Here is a 13,809-nt window from a genome sequence, read left to right as displayed (position 1 = left end):
TTTTTTTTTTTTTTTTTTTTTTTTTTTTTTTAATCTCTTTCCCTTTAATTTCTATTCCCTCTAGTCTTTTTCTACCTGCCTTATTCAGATGAGAAATTCTTCAGATCAGGAATTACTTCTTACTATGGTTTTTCCACCATGCAAGCCACAGTGGTGCCCTGGTCTTTGTGGTGTCACTTAGATGCTAACAGAAAACAATAAACAGCGCTGAGATTTTAAGATAATCATGCCGTTTCTGTTGCATATTGTATCATAAAGAGAAAACCCAAATAAGCAGATAAATTTTGCTAACCTTTGCAGCCTGTGCCAGCTGCACTGTGCACCGGTTCCACGCATCATACTTTTTGGCTCCAGACTGAATCAAGTCCTGTAGTGTAGCTGCTGTGCTGCCTATGAGTCTGGAAAATTGAAAAAAACATATTGTATATGAATATAGCAGCCCATATGCACTCATTGCATACTCAGACTCGTGTGTGATCGTACGGCAAAATGGCATTTCTGACGTTTGAAGTTATCTACAGTCAGTATGAGCAAATGTAGATTATGCAAAATTTAAGTACAAACTGGGAGAAGCACCTGGACCGCCCCAGTACTGAAAGATTTCTGCCTTCTCAACTTCCAGGGTCCTTCACCAGGGGCTCTGCTGAGTTTTCCTTGGGTTGTGCGTGTGTGTGTAAGGAGAGTTTGCAAAACGAAATAAACCGATGGTATTATTGGACAGATGTTACATTATGTTTCTAATTTTCTACACAGGGATCAAAATCCCACTCCCATTGATACTGAAGCTTTCAGAAGAATGGCTCAGTCTTTACACTGACTAGAATGACAAAAGGGTTGTCTCCGTTTACCTGGTTTTCAGAGATAGCACATATATGACCTAACTTATATGACCTATAAATGTGCAAATAATTATATGTGACGACTTGTGATCCAATTATTTGTGTTGAGTAGTTGAAAGGCTACAGACAGAAGGAGAGTCTCTGTGTTTGCTGTAGTGTTAATTGAAAACAAACATCAGTTTCACATGTACGTGAAATTTTAACTTTCTATATAGAATTGCACAGGGTCCAGTTGCCTAAAGCTTTTGCTGGGCAGCAGCTCAGTGATGTGGTCTGGGATTTACTTAAATACTGCCATCAACTCAGGGTAGAATCAGCTCTATGGAATGCAGTTGTTAGGTAGCATGTGGCGTAAATACTTCTGATGTTCTGAATGTGAAAGATTCACACTGAACATTTGACGTGGCTGTTAATCCTGTGTGAGCCTTCCTTTTCTCTTTCAGGAGCAGATGGTCTCAGTTCTTGTGTAGCTTATGTTATTTTATCTCCCTTTAAAGCAAGGAAGAAGCTGAAGTCTTAACACATTTCTGATGTCGAAGAGAGAAACCCTGTCCTCCGTACTGACCTGACTGCAGCGTGTTGATAGGCCTCGATGTAAATATCTGGACGGAGAAAATCCAACTTGTTCTTGGCTGGACACTTTCCGGGTTTCGCTGCAGCCAGATAAGTGACAGATGGTGGGACAGACTGGCCAGTGCTGGCTGCCATGAAGCACTTAACCAGGAACCTGGGGAGAGGGTAACAGTAAGAGCAGGGTATGGTTGTGATCCCCACACAGCAAATGGTCATGTAAAAAGTAAAGTGGTCTGGGGTGAGGAGCAGCAACCTACGACCCATCCCAGCGGTGGTCCAGAATGGACTTGAACAAGTAATGACCTTTTGTTTTGCACGTTACTTGCAATGATCTGATCTGTGATGGATCTCAGGGGTAGTTTGCCTACCGTATTTAATATTACAGCAATCTGTGCTGATGAATTTTTAGGAGGAAACTTGCTGTGGCTATTAGCAGCCCCAGCAGCGTGGTGATGAGATACATTATCAACTTTGCAGCCAGAGTCATAATGCTCTGGAGTCTTACTGTTGGTTTGGTCTTACCCCCTGTGATCCCCAGCACACACGTGAGACCCTTTCTTAGAGCTAAACGTGTGTCCAAGGAGCATTTCCCTCTGCTGTGATCTAGACTGACCAGGTCTGGAAGTAAAAAGTTACAGCATTTCTCGTGACCTTGCAAGAGGAGTCAGTAATGAATGCAGAAATGTCTGTGTGCAAGCACAGAGCTACGTGGCAGCACCTCTGTCCCTGGGAACTGTACTGGTTTTCTCCTTCTAGTAAAAACACATGTTATTAAAAGTTCAAGCACTGTGGTTTCTTTCTCCTGTATTTCATCTACTCTGGATACTCATCAGTCTGTGTGTTCGGAGGAAAGCGGTGTTCTTGGAGCATGACTCATCTGCTTTCACTATCCAACAACTTTGCCTTCTCAGAATCCACCTCATTTACCAATATTGTGTTACATTGGTTGCTTAAAAAGTAATCCGCAAAACTTGTGGAGCAGGGCTTTTGCTGTGCTACTAGACAAAGAGGAAAATGAGGTTATGCAGAGCAGCACCTGCATGTGTCCCCAAACCGAAAATAGAAGAGATAATCCGATTCCCACACACCTCTGTGCCTGTTAGAGGGAAGACATGAATAGTTTATATCCTGAGCTGTATTTTTAGAAGGTGCTGTGAGAAAGGAGTAGCTGGTTTTACTGGTTTTGGAGAAGAAGTAGTAGAGGTTGAATAAATGAGGGGGCAGGCTTTTAGATGAGCAGATTTGCATTGTTACCTGGCAGTTTGCAGGAGCAAAACGGTGTTTTCCCCTTCATAAATACAAGAGGCAATTATTTTAGTATACAAGGAAGGGAGTCCACTCAGCAAGGAGTAACCGTGTCCCCCGCATGCCCGGAGGCAGATCTCCACTCCTGAAGTGCAGTGCTGAGTAACCAGGGCTTTAAAGCCTGAAGAAAGTGCATGGAGCTTTTAAAAAAAAATAATAATAAAATAAGGCAAAGTGTTAATGGTGAAAGTGTTCTAAAGCAATCCTCAGAATAAGTTTCCTTTTTGGTTTCTGTGTAATTTCTGGGTATGAAATCCCTGCCAGATCCTCCCTTGCATCCTGGGGTAACACCCAGCTCCCTGAGCCTGGCTTCGGTTTCTGCCTGGGATGCTGGGCACGATGTGGTCAGTTTATGCATTTTTGGGTTTCTCTCAACCAGCAGTGGCTTTGGCCGCCCTCGTTCAGAGTGTGTTTTCATTTCGGGCTTCCAGTTGCAATAGCTTATGTTCTATCTAAAAAGTCGCATATTTGGTTTTGGCTCAGAAGTGAGTATTTGCATGTGCATTTGGAGGTGAAGTTGTGAAATAATGCTTTGTGTCACCAGCTACTTGGAACAAGGTTTTTATCAAATGGACATGCTTTTCAAGGACTTTTCACTCTGCAATAGTTCCCAAAACGAAAAGTTGGGGGCGGTAAAGCAAAGGCTGTTGCTGACTGGTTGTGGACCTGGGACACGCCGCTCGGTCTCTTAGTGCTTCCTCTTTTTCCAGTTACCTAGTGGTGAGAGGAACGCTTGGTGGTTTGCTAAAATACTTTGATATTTAGAGATGACAAGTGCTGAACGAGCTAATCCTGCTGCAGCTCACCTCTGGCAGCGTGTCAAAGTTCTTCCTCTGGATCTCCCTGTACCCCCTGTCGAATAGCTCCTGCAGGTAGTCGTCGATGAAATGAAAGGCGTAGGCTGCTGCCAACTGGGGCAGCAATTTCTCTTGCTGGGTCTGGTAGTCAAGGATTTTTGCTTCTTGTTCCCTGTTGGAAGACAGCTGATGAAGTAGGGCACATGTGGACACGGTAGCCACTGTTAGTTTACCTATTCCATAGTGAACACCAGCACTTTTCATTCCCAAGAAGCAGTATGTGAACAGGACTGAGCTGATGTCGTGGCAGCAAATCTGCCCAGCTTGCTAAGCTGTTAGAGAAACAAGCCTGACTAGGAAAAAAAGTAATTTTTCTGCTGTTTTGGTGAACCAGGCTAACAGAGTAGAAAAGGCTCTGTGTGATGGGTCAGTACAGAGGGGGAACAGGAGCTGTGGGAGGGGATGAGGATGGAGCCTCCAAGGACAGCCAGTTGTTAGGTGTTATAGGGGAGGCAGTGGCACTGCACCCTGAATAACTTTGGCTTTTCAAAGTGGATCTTTGTGGCCCTGAGTGTAGATAGGTTTATCTGAAAATATTTGAGTCTAAATTATTTTAAGCTTTCTGAGCTTTTTTTTGGATGTTCTGTACCGCTTTTGCTGTGGTTAGTACCCTTAGGACCTCAAATGATGGAACTGGCTATTACAACAGTCCAGCATGCTGTGCTCTTGTGTTTGGCTTGTGTTTGAACCAAACCACTTTCTCACTAGAATCTTCTTGCTGCTGAAAGGCGATTTAAGTGGAAATTTTTGAAATCCATTCAAATGAATTTAAAAATTAAAGAGATTCTTACCAGACTAATAAAATTCAGTGTTGTAAATTGTGCATATTGGAATTGTGGATGTTGGAAGGTGTTTTGATGTTGGGCTCGCCAGTAGGATACTATGGAATGAGAATTCAGCAACTTGTCTGCTTTGTCTGGGTTCCACTGAGTTATGGGATTACACAGGAAGGCCAGTTATAGGAAAAATAAGTTGCCTGGTGAACCGCTGAGCTATTCAAACTATGAAACTTATCTCAGAAAGAACTGTAAACATTCTCTTGTACTTTGACTGAAGCTCGTTAATGTAAATAATGGGGAAGCGTGTTTGTAATACCCTATCTAGGCCAGGAAATAAGCCAGTGATGCCTCTGAGAGATAAGATGCAAAGCAGAAATACAGACTGGTGAGGGGGAATGTGGTGTATGGTCCCCTTCCCACCACTGTGGACTCGCGTGGCATTACCCGGGCTTTAGCTTGGACTGCCGGCGAACCGCGGAGTATCGGATGGCGATGGTGCAGGCTTTCATGAGGGATGGTATCGCTTCCCCTGAAAGGAGGGAAATGCGCACGGAAGTCATTGTGAAATAATTGATCTTCTGTGACCCCCGTCTGACGTAGGTGCCATCTGGTTGAACCTAAAGAAGAGAGAGGATGTTAGATGCCACCTTCTTCATTACTTCACTACTAGGATGGTTGTGCAATCTTTATGCATAGAATAAAACAGATGTCAAAATCCCCCACTGAACGCAAAACTAAGTATTTTTATGTATGATGGATAAACCACATCTATTTGAAGAGATAAACTCCTACTGCTTCTAGCTCAGATGGGTTCTGCCTGCCCCGTGATCCCCAGCCTCTGAACGTGGAATTCCTGTCACTGAGTTTCATTTAGGATTCAGGTAACTTCTGCCCTCGATAAAATCACAGAGACTTGCAGACACCTCAAAGGAAGATTTTTGTCCTAAATTTAGGCAGGTCCCTGTTGTCTCTCTGGCTGTGGAATGAGAGCCTGTGATGTGAGTCTGTACATACCTCGCAAAACTTGTTCAGCATGTTCTCCCTGGGGACGCGCACGCTCTGCAGCATGAGGTAGCCGTTGTCAATGTGCTCAAAATTCATTTTGGGACCGATGTCTCCTGCAATTATGCCTGTAGCGGGAGAAAACACAGCCTGCTCACTTCCACTTGAACTTTTTTCTCCCCGTTTTGTGTCAGGCTGGGGATGTCAAAGGACGGGCACGTTCAGCTCTGCTTCTTCCCCACGTGGGTGATCTTGCCCAAGGGGGTGAAACAGGCATTGGAATGCCTCGTGGCAGGGCCGGGGTCAGAATGGAAGTATTAATGCAGAGATGGTCAGAGCAGCCCAGGCTTCTGGTTAAGAAGAAGGCTGGTCTGGGTATGCCTGAGGATACATTAAATCTTCCTTTAGATAAAAAGGTTGGGGTTAATGATAACTCTGCCTTGGGTATCTGTCTTGGTTTGCTTTTGGCAATTATATCTCTCTCTCCCTGGGCCCAATGTTTTAGAAAACATTTAAGGGTAAAACAGGCAGAGCATCTGCAAAAATGCTGCCATGTCTGGGGTCGTTTACCTGGGCAGAGTGAATGGTCCTGAAGGCTGCGTATCTGCACGATGAAGGGGTGTATCCCGTAGCACTTCCCGTGGATGTACAGCTGAGCGAAGACCACGGTGTGGGTTGCTGACCTTCCCACTGCAAGAAGAAAAACCAGCCCCGTTCCCTTAAGGGAAGGTGTAGCACAAACACTTCCACTGCTAACAGCGGTCAGTGCAAACTGTGTGTTAGGGCTCCCTATCGTGTGGGTCAGCGTAGGTGTGACCCAGAGGCTGGACACTGGAGATTGCCTAAATCTGCACTCTGAGCCTACTCTTGGCTCTCAGAAGGTGCATCAATCCTTCTACCTTTGCCGCTGCCCTTGAGGCTTGGATGAGCAGTTTGCATCAGCAGATGAGAATAAGTAAGTAGCTAAAGTTCTTGCAGTGCTGAGAGAGTGGGAAGTTCTGTGGCTGCTAGAGTAACTCCAGTTATTTTCTGTGAAATTCCTTCCTGAAGGGAGCCAGGAATTTCACACTTGAATCCTTTATGCCGATGATCTTCCTGCAGTTTTTGGTTGTCTGAGCATTTACAAAGAAGAGAAGATTGATTCCTGTGGAGGCAGGAATTTCCCTGAGTGAAGTTCTCCAGCCCTGCCACCCAAGGGCTTTTGAAAGGTGCTGGTGGCTCCCTTCTGGCCTTTGAACTTGTACAAAACCCTTTGGTCTCTTATTTGCCTCTTGGTGTGTGCATCTCTTGCTGAAGTCCTCTGCTAACTCCTGGGCCCTCAAACAGAGAGCTTGAGAAGGGCAGACCGAGTAACTGAAGGAGGCAAATTAGGAAAACCAAAATATTTTTCGTGGTACTTACTGTCTCCAGGCCACCACTTCATGGCAGAGATCTTTGGTGTGTTCAGTATAAACTCCTGTGTAGTGACATCAAAGACTGCTGTTGTTTCCAAACCCTGAAGATAAGTTCCTTTAAAAAAAAAAATAAAAAAAATATCTATCTATCCTGGTGTATCACAAGGATGGAGAGAGTGGAGGCTGGTGTGGGTATTACCAGGGTTTTGTGGTTTACTCTCCTGATGAAAACCATGAGACCATGCTACCAGTGATCTTGCACCGTCTCTTGCAAAGATCTTCTGAGCCACATGGTACTCAGGCAAACTGCCTGGATCATGGTGACAGCCATCAGCTCAGGCAAACTGCCTGGCTGATCCCCTGCACCGATGGTGACTGCCTGCTGTCTAACCATGAGCCTTCACCCTTGTTATTTTTTCCACATGAGTGAAACCAGAGCCAGCACATCTCCAGCTTACAGAGGAACCGTGAGGACACCAACATCTAATGCACAGGTGGCATTTTTCCCCCAGCCACCCGTCTCCCAGTGAAGCATGGGCAGCTTGAGCTCCAATCCCCCTGAGAATCTGGGCCAGAGTCTCTTGTCCTACGGAAACGCTGGGTTTCCTTTGCAGCCTTACCGTGCCCCAGCTCAGTCTGGGCATAGCTTCCAATGAGCTGGTACTGGGAGGCAAGAGGAATCCACTTGGCAACCTGTTCGTCCGAGCCCAGCATGGAAATGCTTCTCATGAAGATGCGGTGAAGGAGGAACGCGACGTCTCCTGCCACTGCCCTGCGGAGAAGGCACGAGGGGTATTTTTACACAGATGAAGTTCCAGGGATGTGACAAATGAGGCAGTGACACTGCAGCGGTCACCAGGCGGTACCACCTGCTGCCTTTTGATTTCTGCATTGTCATACCTCACCCAACGTCCAGCATCAACACGGTATTGCAGGGAAAGTGCTCTTCCAAGCTGCTTTTATTCCTTCTTTCATAACATAGTTTGCTTAAGTGTTGCTAGCTCATTATTTCACTTGCTTTTGGAGGAATTATCTGTTCTGAGTAGCAGATGCTGAGCTCCTAAAAACATTGCCCAGTTCCAAAGCTCCTGTAGCTCTGATAGCTTGTGAGCCCTTCGTATCTTTATTTCACTTCATAGTTGTTTTATTTTTTTCCTGATTATTTAAGGCTGAGCTAAAAAAAACCCACCACCGTACCCTAAAACTCCCAAACTGTGGCAATTCACCATGGGGCCCATTAGACTGAATTACATACGTAAGCATCTGCGACCTGGATTTCCTGGACCTTCTCATTCTGGGGACATCCCTCGGTACGTTGGGGTTTGTTGCTGTACCATTCCCTGGGTGTTTGCTGTCAGTCGCTGCCAGGGTACAATACTGGGGTGCATGGAGATTTGGCATCACTTGAGATGTGTTTTTCTTAGGGAAAAATTTAAACACATCCTTGTAAGACCTGGTTTATTGTCTGGTCAGGTCCTTTGCCATTGCCAGCTGGCAGGGCTGCCTGCATCCCCAAAAGCACTATTCCAGAAGCTGTGCATGGAAACTTGGCTACAGTGATTTCTGTGGTGGAAATCGGAAACTCATTTGTTTTAAGTTTGTGTATGTGTGTGTGAGAAATACTAAGAAAATATGAGGAATATAGTCCCTCTTCCTGGGATTCCTCAGAATATGGTTGAATCCCCTCACAGATATAAGTAGATGTCCTCTCACACCCAAAAATAGGCGGCGGTGCTGTTCCTGGTAGCTTTGCCTGGCTGTTAGCACGTTGCTTTACTGCAGTGCTATAGTGAGCATCTCATTCCAGACAGATACCTTTCATTTTTAACAAATGACTGCGCCCTTTCTTTTATACTGGCCCTGAGAGGGAATCAGTCATGCTGAAAAAGTGTGAGGGGGGAAAATATGAACAAAGAAGTTAAGGGGAAATTGCTTTGATTATCAGAGAAAGATGTAATGAATGCTTGGCAGCCCATCCAGAAATAGTGTTGCTTTATCTGTGAGTTTAAAAAGCTGGGTTTTAAAATGCGTGCAGGTGATTCACTGTGTCTGGCACCAGGAGGCACCAGGGCTTTGTCAGGGAGAGCCTGGTGCTCACCTGGGGTTTCATAAGTCCAGAGGGGCAGAACTCTTAATCCAGCAGAGGCGGCAGCGCAGGCTGGCCCTGCCAAAGCCCTTGGCACCAGGGGCCTGGCAAAAGCCAATCTGGGTGGGAGAGGCGTTGAGTTTTGCCAGTTTTTTAAAATCTGCTGGGATTTTTTTTTTCCTTCTGAGGGAGGAGTGCAGAGGTGCTTTTTATTGGGAGTCTAATGATCAGCTCCAAGAGCTCTCAATGTAAGGTTTGCACCTTTTGCAGTCGCACTTGCTGCAGGCTGCAAAGGGCTTAGTCTAAAAAGCTATAACCTTTCATGATGAAATATTGGAAAGTGACTTTGAGCATCAGTGGTGATTTGTAAGGTGGAGGCGCTGCCCTTTTGAATGATGCTTTTGAACTTGCATCTTCTTACTGGGTATGTAACCCCCAAAATGGACAGTGTGCACTGGGCAACAGCAAAGTGGTACTGTTATTTAGCAAAAGGGGAAAGAAGGAGGGGCAAGCAATTACAATTAAAACGTGGAGCTCAGCCCCATGGAAAATGTTAAGTATTTTTTAGGAGAGGATTTTGGAAAATATTTTATTCCATTCCAACAAAATAAGTTGGGTTTTTTTCTTATTTTTTTTTAAATGCAATATGGGTTTTCTAGATAAATTAAAAATGAGATTTTCTCTATCTGAGAGTCAGTGACATAACTGAAACAGCACCATTCCATTGTACATATAAAATTGCTAAGGAGCAGTATGAGAGGTGTAGCACAGGCAAGGAGGTTGCTGAAGTGGAAATACCACGCTGGGGATGTGAACTGCTGTGATCTATCACGCTGTACCCGTGTGCTGCTCTTTGAGAAGTTCCCTGCCGTGTATCATCATTTTCCCTTTTCCCGAGCGTGCTGCTAAAGTAAAAACCTGCAGCACGTTTGTGTCAAAACCTTCTCTGTCAACTGCTGGCCTCTCCCAGCCTTTGCTAAAGCCATTTCTTGTTGGCATACAAATATTTTAACAAAAGATTGGTTGTACAGTTAAAGAAGAAAATGAAAATCACCTGTAGATGTACTGAAATTCAGGTCCGTTCTCGCTCCATCCCATCTCGTGCATCTTTTTCTGGAGGTGAACAGCCTTTCTGACTGCTGCTTCGTACCTCTCATTCTGGCTCTGGAAATACTGATTCTCTCTGCTAAACACGGGGTCACTTTCGATGGCTTCGACTGCAAAGCAACGCAGAAGAGTTGGTTCTCCTGGGGCCGGGGAGGTGTGGGCAGCACCTCGAGGGGGGAGCAGGCAGGGCTGGGGTGCTGGGTGCCAATGCTGTGACTTCTTAGGGTGGCCACGGGCAGATTTTGTTTTGCCAGTGCTGGCTCTGATGGCTGTCATGCCTAACTCTGGAAAGCAATGGGTTTGGAGAAGGAGGAGGGGAGGGGAAGCCGGTGGGGCTGAGAGAGGCGTCTGTTGAGTAGAAATAATGACCCTGCAAGGTAAGGTACCATCCCTGCTTGGGGCGTTGGAGTGACTTTGTGCCTCAGATAGATAATGCCTCTTGTCTCTAATTGCTCTTCCTGTGCTGTGATGGCTGCAGGAGCTGCCGTTACCTGGGTTGTGCCCAGAAGGTGGCCAATGGCCGGAGGTGCCGGGTGTCCCACTGGACACCTGTGCTTCAACTCAGGGTTTTATCAGCCCTTCGTGGTGTCGCAACATGACTCTTGGGTTTGCTCTCTCTGTGTCAGCCTGAGCGCTCCCACTGTCCCCTTTTTTTGCCCTGAAACCTTTGAGTCCGTTCGCTTTCAAGGTTTTACTGAACTCCAGTTTCACCATGAAGTGTACCATCCCAGTGGCCTCTGCCATTTTCATTTGATAGGGGTATGTATGATATATACCTCTATATATGGGGTGCCCTTATATATGGAATATATGGAGGTAGTTACAGAGACAAAAAAAGTTTTTTTTTTTTTTTTTTTTTTCCCTCTGTTCCTTCTGAGCACACACTCATTTTTCGGCACGCCCATCACAAGTGAGGGCAGCTCAGCCTGGTGGAGCCAACCCACAGGAGGAATTCCCCACCTGGATGAGCCTGATGTGTCGGGGGAGGGTGTGTGTGTTGTTGGCTGGGGTTGGCGCATGGCGTGTAGCCCCCATCTGTGTCCCCCTCACACGGAGATGCCCGCATCCCCCTTGTACAGAGATGCCCACCCGTGTGACCCTCAGCCCCTGTATTCCAGTTTAACCAGTCTTGCCAGAGGTAGTGGGGATGGGAGCAGGGATTCAGACGGCGGGAGTGGCTGCGGAGGAGTCGTGTTGATTTACACTAACAGGGACTCCACGCTCCCACTTTTTTAAGAGAGGGGTGATAAGCAGATACCTGGGAGCACAAACCCCACCATGCAGAGGAGGAGCAGAAGCCGTGGGGATGAAGCCATGCCCCGTACCAGCCCGCAGCCAGGAACCCCGTGCGTCTCACTCACCCACCGCCCTCCGTAGCCGAGTCTGCTCCGCGCCGCCGTCCAGCCAGGCGGTGAGTTTCTCCACGCTGAAGGAAGCCGTTTGCCTCTCGTTGGCGAGGTCGGGATTCACGCTGCCGGGGACCGAGCCCTGCGAGTACTTGCCCGTCTCCAGCAGAGCCATCCTGGAGGCTGAGCCGCTCTGGGAAGGGATGGGGCTCGTCAGGCGCTGGCACCCTGCAAGGGTGGGCGGTTGATGAAGGTGTTGGGAGCAGCAAGGAGAGGTTTCAGTAGGTTGGCCAAGATGTTATACCTGCGCGGGCAGCCCCGGGCATGGCTCCCTGCGCTGCCGGCACAGCTATTGCAGGGCACGGCTCTCAGCAAAGTAGGTGTAGGAGTGAACTTTGTACACAACTAGGCACGTTTCCATGTTAGTTTTAAAAGAAATAAACAAACAGGGGTTGCATGAATAATGAGGCACTGTCTTGTCCTCCTTGCAATGATATGGGCAATGAAAATTTAGGGCACTTTTAAGAGCTCAAAATACAGCTTTTATGCTTGGTTTTTTTTGTTGTTGTTTTTTTTAAACATAAAATCTTTTTCTGTCACAGTCTGTCCCCAGTGGTTTATGAGAAGTTACTGCCAGACTATCACACAACTATGTGTTAATGTTTAAGGGAGTTTCTGGCCCTGGCCTGTTCCCCTCCCCGTGCCAAGTGCTGCTGGTGCTGATTAGCCCACAGGCTAGTAGCCTTCTGGACCAGTGGTTACAGACGCTGGCAGCTCTGGCCACGCTGTCTTGCTTCCCAGGGGGCTCGGCTTTACATTAACTCCTAACCTTGTAATTCCCCTGTTGGCAGGATTTGCAGCAGCAATGTTAATAAAAAAGGTGATGTGTAGGGAGGAAAAAAAGCAGATTTTTCCCCCTTGCGTTCCTGAACTATTTTTAACATTATGAAAATTTAAACCCTGGCAAGACTTGCAAAGATGTTTTTAATTCCCACTTTTCTGCTATTCAGGCCTTTAATTCAAGGCGTCCTATTGTCCTGGGAGGGAGAAAAGCCTCAAAGCAGCGTGTGGAGTACACCAAACCGGACAAGTAACCCCGACCTGCCCTTGAGCCGTCCCAGGAAGCTCCGTGCTGGGGCTGGAGCTCCGTCACGGCTCTGCCGACGGCTCCCTCTTCCGTGAGGCCGTGTAAGAAAAATCTGTGTCTCTCTCTGCTACAGTCAAACCAAACCCCCACGTACCTTGTCCCGCACGTCCTTCGGGGAGCCGCCTGCCCGCTGCCCACCTGCCCGAGCCACCCTCCCGGCGTCCCCACGGCAGGGACCTTGTCCCCGTGGCCAACGGAGCTCGACCCGGCCGTGGGTGTTTCTGCGTGTGCGCGGCGGCGAGCCCGAGCTGACCTCTGCCGGCAGCGGCCTGGGAGCCTGCGAGGCGTAAAATCCTGCAGCTCCCACTGCTGAAAGGGCTGGAGCCTCTGCATTTAAAAAAAAAAAATAAAAAAATTATATTTTTATGATCTCACTTTGGGCTATTTGTGCGGTGGAGGCTGCGCTTCCAGCTCTGTCACCAAAGTGACACCCTGTCCTTCTCCTAGTAGTCGTAATTCTTTATTTATTTATTTATTTTTGTTAGTCTGTTCAGGATGGAGGAGAGCACCCCATGGGCTCTCACTGCTCGTGAACTGAACTCACTCAAGGTTTCCCCAGCTTGGTCACTGTGTGCTTGGCTCCGGTACGGCACTGTCCTCAGCTCTTCCCGCAGTTTGGGGTGCAAGCGGGGAGACCGGGGATGTGCCCTCGCAGGCTGGGTTGTGCTGGGGGTCAGAGGGAGGTTTGCTGGGGTCAGAGGGAGGTTGTCACAGGTTACATGGTGCCTTCCTCTCTGGCAGTTGTGAATCCGCCCTCACTGCAGTCTGTCCTGCTGTCTAGTGAGCAGGAGCTGGCAAATTCCCCCTCTCTCCAGCTACATCAGTGCCCACAGGGTGCCCAGGGAGCTCATAGAATATTGTGGGAATCAACATAATCCTCAAGAGCACCTGGTCGCGGTGAGTTGGAACACGCCATGATTATTATGTTGCTGATAAGTTTGCTGATTATTATATTCTGATAATTTTGCATTTTTCCCCTTTTCCATAAGCCCAGGTATCTCTGCTAACTTGTCTCACTCACAGGTTTCATATGATGCTTTAATCCACGCAAAAGTGGTCAGTCTGTGACAGTTCTAGATAATTTTGGGAAATGATTGAAGCATATAGAAATACCCAGGATAGGCAGAGGAGAGTTCCTGAGAAGGGGTGTTCAGCCAGGGCCAGTCGGAGGATACCACTAGCTTGGGTAAGAAAAACAGAACTTGCCATTTCTGAGGCAGTAATGAGAAATTAATTAGGCAGTAAAATATATGGGTTCTCTGATTGGAAATTCCACTGCAGCAAACTATCTAGGGGCACTTCAGGAGCGAGTGTGTGGGAAAGATCTCAGCATGACCTGGATAAATTGCAAATCTGGTATTGAAAACTCTGGCG

The 13,809-nt window shown here is 47.2% G+C and overlaps 1 protein-coding gene across 2 annotated transcripts in view; it reads right to left on the bottom strand.

The window, feature by feature from the left end:
* Window positions 1–12,678, bottom strand: part of ACOX2 (acyl-CoA oxidase 2, branched chain) — a 19,333-nt gene extending 6,655 nt beyond the window's left edge. The window contains exons 1-12 of one of the 2 annotated variants that reach the window (XM_014946703.1): window positions 12,530–12,678; window positions 11,304–11,516; window positions 9,890–10,052; window positions 7,370–7,521; window positions 6,757–6,864; window positions 5,926–6,045; window positions 5,368–5,483; window positions 4,798–4,970; window positions 3,524–3,686; window positions 2,667–2,857; window positions 1,405–1,566; window positions 293–398 (exon numbers count right to left, since the gene is read on the bottom strand). In XM_014946703.1, coding sequence (XP_014802189.1) covers window positions 293–398; window positions 1,405–1,566; window positions 2,667–2,857; window positions 3,524–3,686; window positions 4,798–4,970; window positions 5,368–5,483; window positions 5,926–6,045; window positions 6,757–6,864; window positions 7,370–7,521; window positions 9,890–10,052; window positions 11,304–11,463 — 1,614 coding nt within the window. In that variant the 5' untranslated portion in view covers window positions 11,464–11,516; window positions 12,530–12,678. The remainder of the gene's footprint in view (window positions 1–292; window positions 399–1,404; window positions 1,567–2,666; window positions 2,858–3,523; window positions 3,687–4,797; window positions 4,971–5,367; window positions 5,484–5,925; window positions 6,046–6,756; window positions 6,865–7,369; window positions 7,522–9,889; window positions 10,053–11,303; window positions 11,517–12,529) is intronic. The other variant, XM_014946705.1, reaches the window with a different exon arrangement.
* Between the last annotated feature and the right edge of the window lie 1,131 nt (window positions 12,679–13,809).

Source organism: Calidris pugnax, unplaced genomic scaffold, assembly GCF_001431845.1.
Source record: "Calidris pugnax isolate Ruff unplaced genomic scaffold, ASM143184v1 scaffold81, whole genome shotgun sequence".
Classification (NCBI taxonomy): domain Eukaryota; kingdom Metazoa; phylum Chordata; class Aves; order Charadriiformes; family Scolopacidae; genus Calidris; species Calidris pugnax.
Note: the sequence above shows the minus strand (reverse complement) of the source record. Positions and strands in the feature narration are given on the sequence as shown.